The sequence below is a fragment of the Acomys russatus genome, chromosome 26 (assembly GCF_903995435.1).
Source record: "Acomys russatus chromosome 26, mAcoRus1.1, whole genome shotgun sequence".
Taxonomy (NCBI): Eukaryota; Metazoa; Chordata; class Mammalia; order Rodentia; family Muridae; genus Acomys; species Acomys russatus.
Window position 1 is genome coordinate 5,051,330 of NC_067162.1, and position 17,905 is coordinate 5,069,234.

General features: G+C 45.6%; 1 protein-coding gene across 1 annotated transcript in view; it reads left to right on the plus strand.

Moving 5' to 3' along the window:
* Ttc29 (tetratricopeptide repeat domain 29) overlaps positions 1 to 17,905 on the plus strand; it is a 188,607-nt gene that overhangs the window by 28,045 nt on the left and 142,657 nt on the right. The window contains exons 4-5 of the mRNA XM_051168685.1: positions 6,851 to 7,074; positions 13,431 to 13,616. Of these exons, the coding sequence (XP_051024642.1) occupies positions 6,851 to 7,074; positions 13,431 to 13,616 (410 nt within the window). The remainder of the gene's footprint in view (positions 1 to 6,850; positions 7,075 to 13,430; positions 13,617 to 17,905) is intronic.

The following is a 17,905-nucleotide window of genomic DNA, read 5'->3' on the forward strand; positions in this document are numbered from 1 at the left end:
GCGTGAAACCTGGCAAGCATGCCATGGAAGCCTCACGTCCCTTCTCACTCCCCAGAACACAGTTGACAGATGGGTGGTGTGACCGTGAATGTCCCCACTTTTACCTCCACACCACTTGTTTTCTGTGAGCATTCTCCCAAATCCTGTAATATGAAATCCCTTCATAAGTTTCCCAGAATTCTCATTCCTCCTTGAATCAACTCTTCTTCTGATGCTTAAAAGCAACATATTTTAGTTTAGACCAATAATTCTAAGTGTCTCAGTGTGTGACTGAAATTGGATAAAACATACAGGTCCAAAGGGGAAAAGATGATTAAAATTTTTTTAAATTCTATTGTCCTTATATTTAAAATAATCATGTCTGTAAACAAGTGAACTTTGGCTGTGGTTCTCTAGTAAGAAACAGAAAACCAAGGAGCTTAATGTACTGGTGAGAACTGTGGCACACTTTTCCTTCCAAATAACCGAGTCATTTTAAAAAACATTTGGGGCAGATAAATAATTTACATCAACTATGAAGGTTTGAATAGGAATCTATTTAGTCAGTTGGCATCATTGTTTTCTATCTTAAGTATTAATAACAAGGCTTATTTGATGATGTGTATGTGTGTGTATGCGTGTAAACATATGCAAAATGGAAATAGCATCAGCACACTTAAAGATACCTATGGAAATGTTGCCACCTAGAGCATCTTTGTGAAGAGTGGTCATTAAAACAGTCACTAGACATTTTGGACACAGATGTTTGGAGGCTGAAAGTGAACTCAGAAATAATCCGCGTCCAGCCTCATGAAGCACTTTCGTGGTTTGAGCCATATGGAGCAGCAACTGATCTTGAATAAATTAAGTGAAAATGACCTTATTGGAAGGATGTTTGGTGACTAATTAGGTGGAAGTTAGGAGAGAGCCCAGTCTGGAAGGAGAATCCAAGTCATAGGACCCTGAGTAGCAAGAACAGCCAACAGTCTTTCTACGAAGCCACTGCCTCGTTGGCTGAGCCCCAATCCCCTTTACACCCTGTTGCTCAGACAATATCTGTAGGTTACCACGTTAGTTTAATAGTCATCCTTTTGCTAAAAGGGCCCTGAATTCTTGACCCACAAAGATTTTCTCCTCAGTGGGAATGGTTATTCCCCCATGCACTCTAGAGTGCTGCCAGCTGTGGAAGGGGGCTCACTGATGGTCCGGCCACATCCAGGAAACGACAAAAAAAAAAAACAAAAAAAAACCGCCCAGGATGTTTGCCTGCATTTGTCTCTCACCTGACCTCAGGTGAGATCATTTCCCAGATACCCCACCTAGTGTCTAAAGACAGTACTTTACTTTTCTTTCTTTCTTTCTTTCTTTCTTTCTTTCTCTCTCTTTTCCTTCCTTCGTTCCTTCCTTCCTTTCTTTTTTCTTTATTTGTTTATTCACTTTACATCTTGGTCATAGCCCCATCCCTCCTCTCCTCCCAGTCCTACCCTATCCCTCTCTCCCCCCTTCCCCCTTCCCTATTGCTCAGAAAAGAAGAATTGCCCCCTCCTCTCCATCCAGCCAGGTCGTCAAGTTGTACCAGAACTGACCATGTCTTCTTCCCCTACGGCCTGGCAAGGAAGTCCTGCCAGGGGGAAGTGATCAAAGAGCTGAGGACAAAGTCCATGTCAGAGACAGCCCCCTCTCCCACACTAAGCCTGGGCTGCTCATCGGCTACACCTGTGTAGGGGCCTTAGGTCCAGTCCATGCATGGTCCTTGGTTGGTGCTTCAGTCTCAGCAGGTCTCTCGAGGCCCTGGTTAGTTGGCTGTTGGTCTTGTGACGCTCCTGTCACCTCCAGGTCCTTTGCTCCTTTCCCCCACTTTTCCACAAGACTCCCTATGCTTCACCCAATATTTGACTGTGAGTCTTGGCAACTGTTTCAAGGCACTGCTGGGTAGAACCTCTCAGAGGACAACTCGGCTAGGCTCCTGTCTGCAAACATAGCAGAGTATCATTAACGGGGTCAAGGGTTAGATCTCTTCCATGGGGTGGGTCTTGAATTGGGCCAGGCATTGGTTGGACATCCCCTCAGTCTCTGCTCTATCTGCTCTCTTTATTCCTGCACATCTTGTAGGTCGGGTAAATTTTGGGTCAAAGCGTCTGTGGGTGGGTTGGTGTCCTCCTCTCCTTAGTAGGAGTCTTGGCCAGTTAGAGGGTATCTTCTTCAGTCTCTATGACCCCTACTATTAGGAGTCTCTGCTAGAGTCCCCCCTCATATCCTCCCATAGGCCTATCGTCACCAAGATGCCCCCACCCACAGTTTCTGTTTTCTCTACAGGCCTTTCTTCCTCCTGCCCCCTCTCTTCCTAGGTCCGATCTCCACCCTCGTATCTCTCTGTGCTCCCTCTCCTACCTTGCTCCTGCTCTTCATCCACTACTCTGTCTCTTCTATTTTCCCTTTAAGCATCCCCCTTCGATCCTCCTTGTAACTTATCTTCTTTGGGTCTGTGCATTGTAATATGTTAATCCTGACCTATCTGTCTAAAATCCGCTTATAAGTGAGTACATTCACCCTCTTTACCTTTCTTTATCATTGGCCCAGGAGGTCTTCTCACTCACATGGTGAGAACCACCAACACACAAAGGTGGTCTCTCCTATTTCAAGAAAACTGAGGCTTCCTAATACTGCCTTCTGGGTTGCCGATTACATGTACCCCCAGGTTCCCCCCAGTCTCCAGTTAATCCTTTTTAAAGTCTGTTCAAGCCATTTGCCTTCCCTCTTTAGAATATGACCCATCATCCATCTAAACACCTTGTTGTCATCCTATTTGCATCTTCACCATAACATCCAGTCACCAAGTCACGAAATTTGATCACCTAAATACGTTTTGGAGCCAACATCTTCTACTGATTGCTCCACCACCTCTGGCCTGCTTCCAGACCCACAGCCTTTCTCGTTCATGACCAGCAGTCTTCCGCACCTCCCCTCTGCTTCCGGGCTTGCTCCCCACCCCCACTCCTTCTCTTGGATCAGGTGTGAAGTTCAGAGTCACAAACACAAGGCTGCTAAATTGAAAGTCTTTATTTTTCATAACCTCGTTTTAATTACTGCCCCTCAGCCTTAATCCTTTCTAATGTCCAAGTCTAGTGTTGTCAGACAGGCCAATGTGATGATCTCCCAGATTGCACAGAATTCAAGAGCCACTTTCCCTCACTCTGTGGCCCTATAACAGGGGCAAAAAACAAAGAGCAACAACCATTGCACTGTGGGAATTTCCAAAAGGGAATGAAATTACTGGATCTAGCAAACAAGTGTATATGAAAGTTCAATTTTAGCTTCAAAAAGTCAGAAATTTATCTTTTAGTGTAAGTATAACTGATGCAATATCTAGCATGTTCTAATATTTATTATTTGTCACTTCTTATTTGTCTGGCATTAGGTTTTAGATGGCTCTTCTCTGGCAACCTGGGCAAGTGATAGGACGGGGTATGATAGCATATACTCCCCGACCTCGATCAAGGGCATTATGACTAGCGCTGCGGTTAACTCTGCAGTCCCCATTTTCCCTTTCTTGAGGAAGATGCCAAACAAGAGCAGCATTTGTTTCCAGACCCCTCGCATCATGGCAGGGTGACATTTGACACAGTCCTGACCCATGAGACATAAACGGGGATCTGGTATTTACAGGAATGGTTTTGTTTTCCCCACAGTAGGGAAAGGCACAGCCATGACACCCCCACACTCTCTTCTCTTCTCATCTTAAAAGTGAAAGCTAACAGGACGCCTAGGGTCACAGCAGCCTGATCGAGATCAGCAAGACACAAACAAGATAATCCCAGAGATGTCAGCATTGAATCCACCAGGGCCACTCAACCAGACCTTTGCCATTAGCAGAACCTAGTAGTTTTGCTTTTCTAAGACACTGGAAGGCAAATTCTCCCACTGAATGTATACCTGAGCTATGAGGTCCTGCAGAGGTGACTGCCTCTAACGCGCTTGGCCAAGCTTTGCCGTCAGCTCGGCAGATGAACTAGCCTGAGTTGCCGGATCTCTCCAGTGCTGCTTGTGTCATGGCTGTCTTCTGAGCAGCCTATACACAGTCACTCTGTGTACAAACCTTGCTGCTGCTTGAAAATGTGGTGGCAGGAGTGGTGGCCCTCTCTGTCCAGGAACTTTCAATATGGCACCCTGGAATGCACTCCTCCAGGAATATTCTAGATCATTGCGAAATTAAGGGGTGGGCTGAATTCTGCTTCCTGACAGTTGGCTGTTTCCCTATGTCCTGTGCTCAGGGAGATGGGCAAGGGGACGGTCATCAGCCTTGAACCTTCAAACATCTTATAAGAGAGATGAGTGTAGCTGCTCCCTTCCTCCGGGTTCTACTGGACAGGAAGTCCAGTTCTATTTCCAGCTTGTCTAGTATTTGAGGGAGAGAGGAGAAAGAAGGAGGACCTGCCCTGCTCACAGTCTTACTCCTGACTCCTCCATCCCCTGCCCTTCACTTTGGATCAGAAGATTTGGCAGGACAAAGGAATTCCATGTTACTCTTCCCTGCCCCGCGCTGAGTATCTTTTACTTGCCTACAATCGCATGGTAGCTCTTGATCTTTTTTTGGTGTAGGATGGTGTTTTCTTTGTTCTCTTTATCAGTTGTCTCTGTAACAATCTAACTGTCAGGCGGGAGAGGGCTGAAGTTCAGGCTCACATGGGATGCATGAGAGACACTGTGTCTCAGATGCAGTTCTGTGGGTGGGGCGGAGCTCGGTGGGAGAATGCTTGCCTAGCATGCTCAAGACCCCACACTTCACCCCCAGCAGCACAACAATAATAATAACGTGCACTTATATCCTGTTAATGTAGCCCAGATCCGGCCTCCTCATCATTGCCTTGGTGACATCACAGTCTCAGCACACTTTGTTCCCCCCATCCCTAAGCAGGTCCACTGAAGAGGAGGTTCCTGGTGGCTGGGGCCTGCACAGTTGTGCCACGGTTCGTTTCTGAGCCTCCACGGGTGGATAGCATGCCTGGGCAGGCGACGAGGACCAAGAAGAGCAAAGTCTGTATTTCTCGGAGTGTTTGCACAAACTTCCTCTCATGGGTTCCCAGAGGAGTCCTGCAGTGCAGTTAGGACTGACACCAATACAGGTTTTTACACAGGGACAGAAACAGAATGCAGGGAAGTCAGACAAATCACAGTGTCACCCAAATCGGCATTGCCAGTAGTGTCCCACTTGGTCAACTGCTCTAAACACTGAATGGCCTGCTTTTAAAGAAAGAACATAAAGTAATTAACATAAAACTGTATCTTTCAGCACCCAATGTTTTTTTTTGTTGTTGTTGTTAAACAGTGACTACCACATAATTGGTTTCCGTAGCTGTATCTTTCTTCTTCTTCTTCTTCTTCTTCTTCTTCTTCTTCTTCTTCTTCTTCTTCTTCTTCTTCTTCTTTTTCCTCCTCCTCCTCCTCTTCTTCTTCTTCTTTTTTTTTTTTTTTTTTTTTTTTTTGGACAAGGTCTCTTTATGAATCTCTAATTGGCCTGGAACTCAGTATGTAAGATCAGGCTGGCCTCGCCTCAAACTCACAGCGATCAGCCTGCCTCTGCCTCCTGAGTGCTGAGATTACAGATCTGTGCCACTGTGCCTGGCAGCACGCGTATTTCTCAAACATTTAGAATCACTGTTTATTATGCATCTACTTAGTGTCATCTGTACCCTCCCCTGAGCAGGCATACAGATTTCTCAAGGGCACTGAATCTATTTGGTGTAGAGCAGTATATGGAGGTGGGAGGAGGGGCTGGGGAGACGGCTCAGTGCTTGGGCTCTGTTATTAGACTGCTTATCATGTAAGCTTGAAGTCAGGAGTTCAGGTCCTGGAACCCCTGTGAATGCCCAGGTGTGTATTAAGTCTGCCTTGACCTGCAGCTCAGAGAGTGGAGACAGAGTCTCCAGAGCAAGTGGCTAGTAAGACTAGCTGGCTTTTTGAGCTCTGGGTTGAACTTAGAGACTCTGCCCCAGAAATGAAACTGAAAGCAATCGTGCATGGTCCCTGACCACAACTCAGGCCTCATGCAGTCACACACCCGCATGGCGTTTGTCTCTACATACATGTGCAAAAAAGCATGCATACAGGCACCACACACACACAAATGAAACAAAACAAAACTAAGTAGTTCATCTTAAGAGACCCTACAGGGATTTGCTGAATAAATGCTTGAGAAAGTCATCTGTGTGTCCTTGCTTGTGAATGATTCATGAAGCATGTTTTGGGAGGTTTTAATTTGGTTTTATCTTTTGAGGCAGGCTCACACTATGTAGCCCAGGCTGAACTCGAATGAATAACTCTCCTGCCTCAATTTTCCATTCATTTGATCCTCCTGTGAATAATTGTGTATTTGTATACATTTAGTATGGTATTGCAGTGATTGCTTAAAACATTCAATGCAGAAGCCGGATTGACTAAGGTTGGCCAAATTCCAATAGTAGATACTGAAACTAAACTGAGAGAGTAAAATGATTTTTTTAATATTCAGTAACAAGTTTCGTTTTTGCCTGTCTGGTTTCCCTTTGTCTTCTTGCTTGACTGGCAGGGAGTTGGTTCGTTTGAGCTGTGTGTGTGTGTGTGTGTGTGTGTGTGTGTGTGTGTGTAACTTTTGAATAGTTAAGTAGCCTATTTGTCCTTTTCAGAGATGCAATTACATTAACATTACTGTGTTAGGTAAGTTCCCAGCACCCTTCATTAAACTGAAGTTGCTCCTTTTGCCACAAAGATCTCTTGATAGTTTCCATGCTCTCACTGAGGAAGACGTGTAAAAAAGCCTGCTTTGACGTCTGGTTTTTAGAGATGGAAATCCCTCGCTAGTCTAAAGCGGCTGGTGTTCTGCTCGTGTTCCCAGCTACAGGAACTCCTACAGGAAGAGCGTCTGTGTGGACATGCTGCGCGATGGCTACCACAAGTCCTTCACCGAGCTCTTCGAGCTGATGGAGCAGTGGGACAGCCTGCGGCGTGCTTCCGAGCGGCAGTCCCTCTTCTGGCTGCAGAAACCGCTGGAGGAACAGCCGGACAAGTTGGACAATTTCTACCACTACCTGACCAGGGCGGAGGCCGCGGAGAGGAAAGGTAGGCGCCAGGATGCAAGGATGCAGGGATGCGCCCCAGGGAAAATTCTAAAGTGTTGTGGGATGAATTTGATACATCAAAACAAGTTGCATAATTCAGCCCGGTCCACAGAATGGTTTTCAGGACTAACTGCCTGAGGACTAACTGCCTGGGCACCAGGCTGGTCAGCTACTAAGACATCTGGTGATGTCACTGCAAGCATGGGAAGACAGAGCGTACTATCAAACATCTCCAAGTTTCCAACAGGTTAAAGCCTTTCCTGTCAAGAACACACTTTATCTTGATTTTTCTCTGCATCGTATGAACATTGATGCTCACCAAGGCGTTTTCGAAGCATTGTAACTTGAAACCCTGCACTGATTTAGTTTGTTTTAGCGTTTACATAATGAGTGTGAAAGTTTTGTCGTGAAACTGTTGGCTTGGATCCCAAAATGATAGTAGAGAAAAGGGAGGAAAGTTTTTAATTTCCAGGGTGCTGGCTGGGCTGCAACGTCAGCACTCGGAACACGGAGACAGGAAGCTGACTGAGTTTGAGGTTAGCCTCAGCTTCGTTGTGAGACACTTCCTCAGAAGAAAAGAAAAAATAATATGCAATCCATGATCATAATTTCAATCATTTATTTCCTATTTCCCACAAAATAATTTTAGAGCACTCTTTCACCATGTTTTAATGTTTCCATAAAGTTAGTGCATTATGCGTAAAGTGTTAAGTACTTGATACTTTAAAGTATTGAAGAAAATTAAGTACTTAATTGTAGCTGGCATTAGCTATTTTGTGGGTTCCTTTTCTTCTGCCCTTCCACTAAATAAGAAAGAAAAAGGGATAGAAAGGAAAGGGCAGAGATCCCTGAATAAAGTCAGGGGTCGGAAAGAGGGCCATGTCATCGTTAGACTAGTTCCTGCTGATTAGGGGAATGGAGCTCCTTGAGGTGAGTTTGATCTTTGTCATCAGGACATCTAATTTCTTCTTGTTGTTTCTTCTTTGCCCGTGACTGCTTAAACTGCAAACAACAGCAACCAACCAACAACCAACCAACAACCAACCAACAACCAACCAACAACCAACCAACAACAGGTCATGTCTCTCCAGGACCTTTCATTTATATACCCTCTGAAAAGTCCCCAGAATTCCAAATGTCACACCATCACAGAAACTACCTGCACCTGGCAAGACCACGCCGCTGCGAGAGCACAGGGCAAATCATAGTCAGCTGCTGCGAAGCAGCCTCAGAGCCCCACACCTGGGATTAAAATGAAAACACATTCTTATAGTATTTCTGTGTGTTTTTAAGAACCCAAAATTCCAGAATTCGCCCTTTGTGGATCTCTGATATAATTGCATGGACTTTGTCAATTCACATTTTTAGTTCTGAATTAGGAATCCGACGTTATCGTTAACATTCTCAGATCTGTATTAGGAATTTGTTGTTTTCACTGAAAAAGAGAAAAGGAAAAAGGAAATGCTAGAATTTTGCATTCTCATTTTTTTTCCCCCTCAACATTCTGACTGAAAACCACAGGAGGACTCACAAAGGAAGGTGAAGGCCGGTGCTGTGTGTGACAGTGTGGCCTTTCACTTGGGGCCTTTACACGGTCAGCAGGCGATCCTTCCTTTCTATCAGCTAGCTACTGTGGACGACGAACACAGGGAAACAGCAAAGAGAGGCAGCCCAGATCCTAGCCTTCACTGTGAGCTCAATGGTATCAAACTATAAGACATGGGGAAATGTGAACGTGAAAAACTGGATAGCAGGAGGATGCAGTCAGAGGGACTCGCTTGTATTATAGGAAGCATCCGAAACGGCAGAATCAGCATGAAACCTTTTGATGAACTTTAAAAATCGATTTAAACATAAGAAATTAACTACTGTAAATATGCTATGTTATTATAAAGCAAAACCCAACCCCCAAATTCTATTATCAGAACAAAAATCCTGAATTGATGTTTACACTGGAAATAGAATTAGCCAGGGTAAAGTTTGCCTATCATTTATTTTATAAAGTTCAAGCTCATCACCAGCTTAAACTGCGGTTCTCACGTGAGTAGCGTACGGGTGACGGAGTCTCCGGCCTGCCATGACGTGTCATTGACGAGCTAGTCTGTCATAAATCATCTGTGGGATGAGGGGATGAGGAACCACACGGTGCTCAAGGGAAGCAACGCATGAGAAGACAAGGACCACTCCAGTGAAAACAACAAAGTCCCAGTTAAATTGTGTTCAGGTGGCATTGTGTGGTTTATCATGTACGTGTAAGAAATAAAGTTGCGTGTATTACACAGGACAAAATTATCTTTACTCAAAACAGCTTTACCCACAGGGTTAGCTCCTATAAGATGCCATGGCTTTTGCCTTGCTGAAATATAGAAAGTTGGAATTATTGCAGAAAGTACTGCCTAAGCACTTATATAATCATTTTTTTTTTTTTAGAACTTTGTGTAATTTTTTTCGCCCTCCACACCTGACATTTATCAGAGAAAAACTGAGGTCTGAAACAAAAATTACTCCTGAAGATGGACTCTGGTGTTTGCTTTTATTAACTTGAAGAATCCTAAATCTGAACACGTGTTTTAAGGGTGTGTATATGCACCTAGCATGCAGAGACCCGTGAGGTTGGTCTTGGGGTTCCATTGCATGGGATCTTGAGGTGTGAGAAGGTAATTCTGGAATAATGTATCTCTGAGTGTTCTTGTTGCTCCCTCAAAAAGACCATCCACCTAGGGCCATGTTGAAGTTCATTGCGGTATCAGCGGTCACTAACCCCTGTCAGTTCTGCCTCCTCTGTGGCACGAACAGTAGTTAGTCGTCTGCGTCAGTTCAGCCTTGATGTACACAGCAGTAATGGTAGAGTTATTTAAATCACCAACACCACTTGCTGCTTTATAACCAAATTATTTTTAAAAGCAATCTAGTCGTTCTCTTTTGGGTTCTCTTCTGTTGGTTAAAGTACCTGCCTGAGACACAACTCTCACAGTCCTCAGTGTAAATCCCTTCTGTGATCCCTGCAATGTGATTCTTACTGTCTTCAGCCCCATGAGGCTGAGGGGGAAATGACGATTAATGGTAACAACAAACTGAAGATAGAGACGATTCAAAAGTTCCCTCCACTTGACTTGTAACTCTTGGTCAAGGATCAGGTAGCTTCTCTCCCTCCTGGCAACATTTGTTCAATACACACAAAATCTGTTGGACCCAAGGGGACTTTCACATGATGTAAGTTTTACACGAGGTTGAAAGGGGGAAACATTGTCCAGTAAAGTAAGTTTGGGAGACTCCAGGTTAGTGCGGGGCTTAAGCATCCTGAATCTGCAGCACTCATCAGAGCACTGTATTCTTTTATTTTACTAAGTGGAGAAAATCAGCAAGAGTCTTTCTCAAACTGACTTTGCCAGAGAATCCCCTGTTTAGGGTAGAGGTCCTAGCACTGGAATGACAAACCCACGGTCGGTCAGCTTTCACCTTCCGATGCTGCCCGCTGGCGAGTCACTAGAAGAGAGCAGCCTACTTAGAATCTGAAGAATTCAATAAGATTACAGAAAAATAGTTCAGCTGAGAGGCCGTCTTTAAATACGGGATCCTGGGAACTTATACAGTTACAAGTCATTACTTTAAAAAATACTCTGTATATATAGTGATGGGAATACCAAGCACAGGAAATGTTAACACACACACACATTTGTAACAATGGAAGGTTGATATATCTTACTCACTGGCATGTGCAAACAGAAACTCTACTCAGTAAAAATGAAACATTTGATAAAAAATACTTTAATAGCCTATTCACACTAGGCAAAGAATTTCCGTAAGAAGATTCTGTACAGAAGGCATGTAGATTAGAAGTGTCACGAGGAGCTGAGAAAATGGCAGTGTTACTCTGCAAGGATGGAGATCTGAGTTAGATGCCAACACCCAAGGAAAATCTGGGTGTGCTGGCTGGTCTTAGGTCAACTTATGAAAGCTAGAGTCATCTGAAAGGAGGAAACCTTAATTGAGAAAATGCCTCCATAGGACCCAGCTGTAAGGCATTTTCATAATTTATGATTGATGGGGAGGACCCAGCCCACTGTGGGTGGAACTATCCCTAGGCTTGTGGTCCCAGGTTCTATAAGAAAGAAGGCTGAGCAAGCTATGGGGAGCAAGCCAGTAAGCAGCACCCTCCACGGCCTCTGCATCAGCTCCTGTCTCCAGGTTCCTGCCCTGTTTGAGTTCCTGTCCTGCCTTCCTTCAGTGCTGAGCAGCAGTGTGGAAGTGTAAGCCAAGTAAACTCTGTCCTCCACATTTGCTTTTCGGTCACGGTGTTTTATCTCAGCAATAGAAGAACTAACTAAGACAGGGGGTGTAGCTGCATGTGTCTGTAACCCCAGCACTACGTAGGGGCAGAGACAGGAGGATTGCTGTGATGGTTAGCCAGCATAGTGAAAGCAAAGCAGGAAACCCTAGCTCCAGTTTCAGAGAGACCCACCTGAAGGAAATAAGGCGGCAAGCAACTGAAGAAGACACCTCATCTGGCCTCTGCAGACATGCACATGGATGCACGCATGTGCTTATACACACACGTCGCACCTCTACTCACACATATACACACAAAGAAATTATTCTGAAATAATGAACTAGCTTACTTACAGCTCTTGGCAGCTACCTTTTGTAAGTTCAGTCTAATTCCTCTGGGCTTTTTTTTTTAAATCTCATACAATATAGCAATGGACAATATTGTGCACAACGGTGTCATTTTAGGAGTGAGCAGCTGGTGTCAGTGAGCTCAGTGCATAATGACTCCTTTTAAAGTAATTTAGTCACAAATGCAGGGATGCACTCCTCTGAGTGTCAGTTTTGTTAGGCAGAGACAGGAAGAGTACCACATTTGAGGCTTGTGTGGGCCACCTGATTTACAAGATCAAAGCACAGTTTGTTACCACACGGACGTCTTTGCTTGAGTCCCCTATCGCAGCAGCACTCACAAAATGGATTCACAACTGGGTGGTGGTGGTGCACACCTTTAATTCCAGCACTCGGGAGGCAGAGGCAGGTGGATCTCTGTGAGCTCGAGGCCAGCCTGGTCTACAGAGTGAGTTCCAGGACAGCCAGGGGTACATAAAGAAACCCTGTTTCAAAAAAAAATTGGATTCACAGTTTAGTAGCATATAGTTGGTGTGACATACATATATATGTGTGCATGTGTGCGTGGGTGCATACACATGCACAAACACTGTCATGCACTTTTATATACAGATCTAGGAAGAAATTAAATAAAAGCACAAAGATGCATGTAATGAATTACCAGAAATTGGAGTGCAAAGAATGGCTAGTATATACACATTTTCAATAACCCCAAACGGAAACATAGAAGTCTACTGTTTTAGCATCTCTGCACACTTACAGTTCTAGAAACACTGGGAGGACGTGGAAGAAGCACGTCAGTCATCTTGACCTAAGTCTGGAGTCTTACCAGCTGCATCTTCCTCCTTTGGGGTAACACTGTCTCGAGCTTCCATTTCCTTTTTTTCCTTTGCTTTTATTTTGCCATGGTTTAGAAACATTGATTTCACCAGGCTTAGTGATGCATGCCTTTAGACTCCCCACTGGAATATGGAGTAGTCCTCTTTTCCTCTTCTCTCTTCTGCTCTCCCCTCCATCCCCCCTCCCTCATATATATACACATGTGTGTGTGTGTGTGTATATGCACATATGCATGCACACACATACAGTAGTGTCACACACTTATAAATACAGATTTAAAAAAAAAAGAAAAGTACAGAAATGCATACACACACACACACACACACACACACACACACACACACACACACACTGTGGAAAAGAACTCAGGAACATAACTATTCTCTCCCAGAAGAAGAGCGTTGCTGACAGATAGTACCCAGTTCTGTTGTATAAAGAAGTCCTGGGCTGGAGAGATGGCTCAAAGGCTAAGAGCGTGGCCTGCTCTTCCGAAGGTCCTGAGTTCAATTCCCAGCAACCACATGATGGCTCACAACCATCTATAATGAGATCTGGTGCCCTCTTCTGGTGTGCATGCAGGCAAAATACTGTGTATATATGATAAATAAGTCTTTTTTTTTTTTTTTAACACACACAAAAAAAGTCCTATTTCAACCAAATAGGTCTCAATTTCTAGTGTGTCTGCATTTTTGGAAAGACATTTGCTGCTTGTCTCATGCACACAAGCTTTGGTTAACGTGATTATTGTAATAGTCAAGGTAAACGGTGCTTTGCGTAATATTTAATTTTCAAGGCAGTTGGTCACACATTTAAGAAAAGCATAGAAGTCATTTGCAGTGTCAGGCGCGCGTGTCCTAGCCGTGTTTCTGACGCACAGTGTGGTTCTTCTTCCTTGTAAAGGGTACTATGAAGAAGTATATAACAACTTGTATGCTCTGGCCTGTTACTTCGACAACCCTGAAGACAAGTGGGTGCGGAATCACTTCTACGAGCGCTGTTTTAACATCGCTCAGCTGATCAAAGTCGACGGCGGCAAGAAAGAAGCCGAGGCGCAGGCGCACATGGGCCTTCTTTTCGAGGAAGAGGGTGAGTGGGCGCTCTCCGGCGATGTTTGGGGCGGAGGGATCCTGAGGCTAAAACCAAGCTGAGAGTTAAGAACCGGAATGTAAAGGGGCTTGTTGATTGCAGTCAACAAGCAAAAGCGAATGGCCAAACTAGTCGGCTTCGGTGTCCCTTGAAGAACACTCCTTGCACAATTCTTTCCTGGCGCCCACAGGAGCAGTCAGCCCGCAACAGGCAGCCAGCGCGTCTTCTTTATCAATCCTTCATCTTTCCTCCATCCTTTACCACCATTCTCGGGGCACGCGCCGCATCATTTTTATACGTGTGTTGTTTTGTTGTTGCTGCTGCTGCTTTCATACATGCCCTCTTTGTCAGTTTTGCTACAGAACGTTCACTTACAGAATGGCTTGGAAAAAGTGAAAGGTCCCCTTGTGAATTCCCGAGTGCTCCTCCCCAGATCAGGGTACAAAAACTGGCTAAGTCAGATTCCACCTTGCTGTTATTTTACACTAGCTGCTGGAGGAGATGCTTCTCTATGCAGAACTTTGTCTTTAATGTTACAAGACAAGCCCAAATCGAGACCAAGTAGCAAAACGGTCAGAAAGAGTTTATGCGATGACTGATCACGGGTTTCATAGAGAAAGCTACGAAATGTATGAAAGGGTGTGTGCAGATGATATGCAAAAAGTGTGCAGAGGAAGATGAAAATATTTTATGAACCTGCTATTTCAACTCTCAAGTTCTTTGGAAGGTGGTCCAATTGAGTGTGTATAAATATTTCAAATATTTTATATGTGAATATGTAGTGCAAACTTTGGGGCTATGATGATCTAGGACTTTGGAACAAAATTAAGTTAGAAATTAGTTTCTGTGCTCCAGGAAGCTATGGCTAAAGGTGAGTTGTGCACTAAAGCATGGCAGGCCCTAGAGAGTGACCAGGACCATGCAAGGTGGACAACACGGGGACGCTGGACAATGCCAGCCTGTGGGAGAGAGCCTGTGGCCTGGACTCAAGGGGTGCATGGTGAAGTTGAGAGGCGTTGATAAGCCTTGGGTATTGCTGGCATTTAGACAGGTAAAAATAATGTAACATACTCTGAAAGAGGAACCATAGCTACAGGAGGGGCAGGGGGAACAGCCTTCTTTGAGTAGAAATCACAGTGGAAAGGAAAGGCAGAACCACTCAGACAAGGAGAGGAATGCCTTTCAAGTCAACCTGAGATGCCAGCTGGGGGAGGAAGAGGTGTGGCTAAAAAGCCACAGATGAAGGGCATTTAAAAGAACCAATTACACAGTTTATAATATCTCAAAACAGAGGGCTAGTTAAATAAGCAACGCTGTGCCACAGACTACATGGAGTCATGAGCTTACAACTGAGCAAAAATTATTCAGTAATCAATCTATGGGTACATGTACCAAATACTGGCCTAGAGCCCTGTGCCCAGGGCAATACAGTGAACAAGACCACGCCCAGGTCCTCATGGAGCCCAGCTGTTTTTAAATGTACAGTCAGTATACTGAGTGCATTCACACTGTTGAGTGACCAATCTCCATCCCTTCATCTTGCTGAATAGAAGCTCTGTGCCCATTGTCCCTCCTCCCAAGTTTCAGAATCTCGGATTTTACCCTATTTATCCATCACTGACCTGACGGTTTCACTTGGCCGTTCATTCATGCCACACTCTTGGGGGAGTGTTCCTTAACCCTACATGAAGCAAGACACCACTGTGGCTGGTCATTTCATTTTGATGACAGACAGGGCCTGGGCCGAGACGAGTGTGGGACGTGTGACCTCAGCAGAACTACTGCGAGGTGACGTTTTCAGGCCTGTGGATTGCTCATACGTAGCTATCCCACCCGATATCACCAAAATGTACTCATGTCCATAGTAAAGTTAAATGTTTGTCTTTAAAGCATTGTAAAACCTTTGCCTTTGAAGCTGTGTTAGGGTTGGCGTCTGTTGTTTCAGAACCGTCTTTTCTCAGATCTACAATTATGTAATCTGCGCCCTTGACCAATGCCTGAGCTCTAGGACCACATTTTAATTGTAGTGTGAATAAGCCAGCCAGCCAGCCTTGGTGCTGATCCTAGTTACTGAGGCCTTGGTGGCTCTGTGCAGAGTCTGCAGCCTGCCGTAGAATGTTCACAAGAAAAGGTGATACATGCGGCTAGGATGGAGGGGCCTCACCTGGCTGTAGAATCCCTGCAGAGGCCGTGGTGGCGTCCTCGCTTCCACTCATCTGATCTGATTGGTCCAGACAGGCGAGTGGAGGCCCCACAGCAACATCTAGGCAGCAGCTGTGCTCCAGGGCAGGTGGCAGCCTCCTGGTTCCATGGGTGCCCCCCTTTCAGGTTTAAGGAGGATGTTAGCCGGCAGATGGCAACGGGCAGGTGGTCAGGGCCCAACCAAGCAGGCTCTGGTTCAGGGCAGGGTTCCAGCTCCCTCGGGGAACCGTAGAGCAAATGAAGAACAAAAGGCCAATGCCATTGTTGGCTGCTGGGCACATGGTTGCGGTGGGGGGGGGGGGCAGTATGCAGCCCACAGGCACAAATGGGACCAGGTCTCACCCAGGGCCTCTTGGCCAAGTCCAATACAGCAGGGAGACTCAAGGCCCCGCTGCTGCTAAGGGTGGCTGAAATATAAAGTGTGCCCTGGCTCCCATTGGCTCAAGGGCAGGCAGGCTCATCTTCAGTGCAAATATCTGCAGACTTCTGGCAGAGGAGCAGGCAAGGAGAGGTCGGGTGCTGACTAATCCTTATAGCAAGTCACTGGCTGCATCTTCTTTCAAAATTATGATCTTACTTGTAAGGATCGTATCATGCAACCAGGATGCAGCGGCAGGGAGCATTCACACTGCACCTAGTGGGCCTTGCAGACAGTACCCAGACAATGGAGCAAAGGGAAATGTGCTCATGGATTCTGGAGCAATTCTTGGAGGGCTAGAAAAACCGTGAGTCAGGCCCGGGAGGACACATGACCAGAGGGATGGGCTGAGGCCGAGACAAACAACGGTCTTTAACTTCCATCCCCAACTTGGCAACACCAGCCTTTCCTCCAGCAATCATAAGATGAATGTCCCTGCTTGCAGCTGCAGCCACGTGATTAGTAGGGAGAGGCGCTGGGGGAGGTGCAGACCCCCAGCATTGGTGGAAGAACCAGCAGCCCTCCCCACTTTCCCCCAGGGACTTAGTAATGGGTCCAAGGTTTTGCTTTTTGCCCACTAGACATAAGCAAGAAGCCCAGCTTGTTTCCACGGAGCTGTATGGAGACTAGACTCTTTCTTTTTTGTTGGGCTAGATTTAAAAAGTCAGCATTAGACAAGCTCACCGTTCATTTAGCTTACATGCCTTACCATGCCCTGGCCTTACATACCTTACCATGCCCTGGCCTTATATGCCTTACCATGCCCTGGCCTTACACACCTTACCATGCCCTGGCCTTACATGCCTTACCATGCCCTGGCCTTACATGCCTTACCATGCCCTGGCCTTACATGCCTTACCATGCCCTGGCCTTACTTCTCTCTTAGTTTCAGTGGGTGCCTTCCAAGGACCATTTCCTAGCATTCAGTAATTCCCTCCCTTTCACCCCACACTCTGTGTCCAGCTACCGACTAGGAGACTAGAAGGGCGCTACGGTGTCCTCTTCAGTGGCCGGCATTGGGTGCTGAGCATTGCACACAGAGACAAGCCAGGGAAGCTCTTGGGATAAGAGCTTAGGAAGGCCATGTTTCCTAGTCCAGAGAGCTGAGCAACACGACATCAGCAAGGAGACTGAGTCAAGGTTAATTGGCCCTTACAGCATTGACCCTACATTCTCCCACTGACTGGAGAATGTTGGGAGGAAGAGAGAGCCTTTATGCTTGGCTCGCTTCAGTTCAAGTATTAGAATTGATGGCTGGCTGTCAGTCTGATGGATCAATACTAGATAGTGTCTCAGTGCAGATGACCTGGAGGCCAGACGTCTCCAGGACTAACATGGAAACCTACACTAGAATGACCATCAGCTTGCTCCTGTCTCATCCAGGAACGGAAGGCAGATCTGTCCGTAGTGGTAGGGTAAGGTGTGCCTCTAAGTGACTGTCCTTTTTACCCATTTTGATCTCATGGTAGAATTTCCAGTCTCACTTATCCTCACATGTTGGTGCTGAGAGATGAGTCATCTTGCCCTACTTCTTCTTTCTATTTTTTTTTTAATTTGTGTGTCTGCTGAGGGGGTATGCACATATGTGTGGGTGCACATACATATGCATGTGGAGGCCAGAGGTCAAGCCTGTGTGTTGTTCCTCAGGTTCCTTCCACTTGGATTTTGG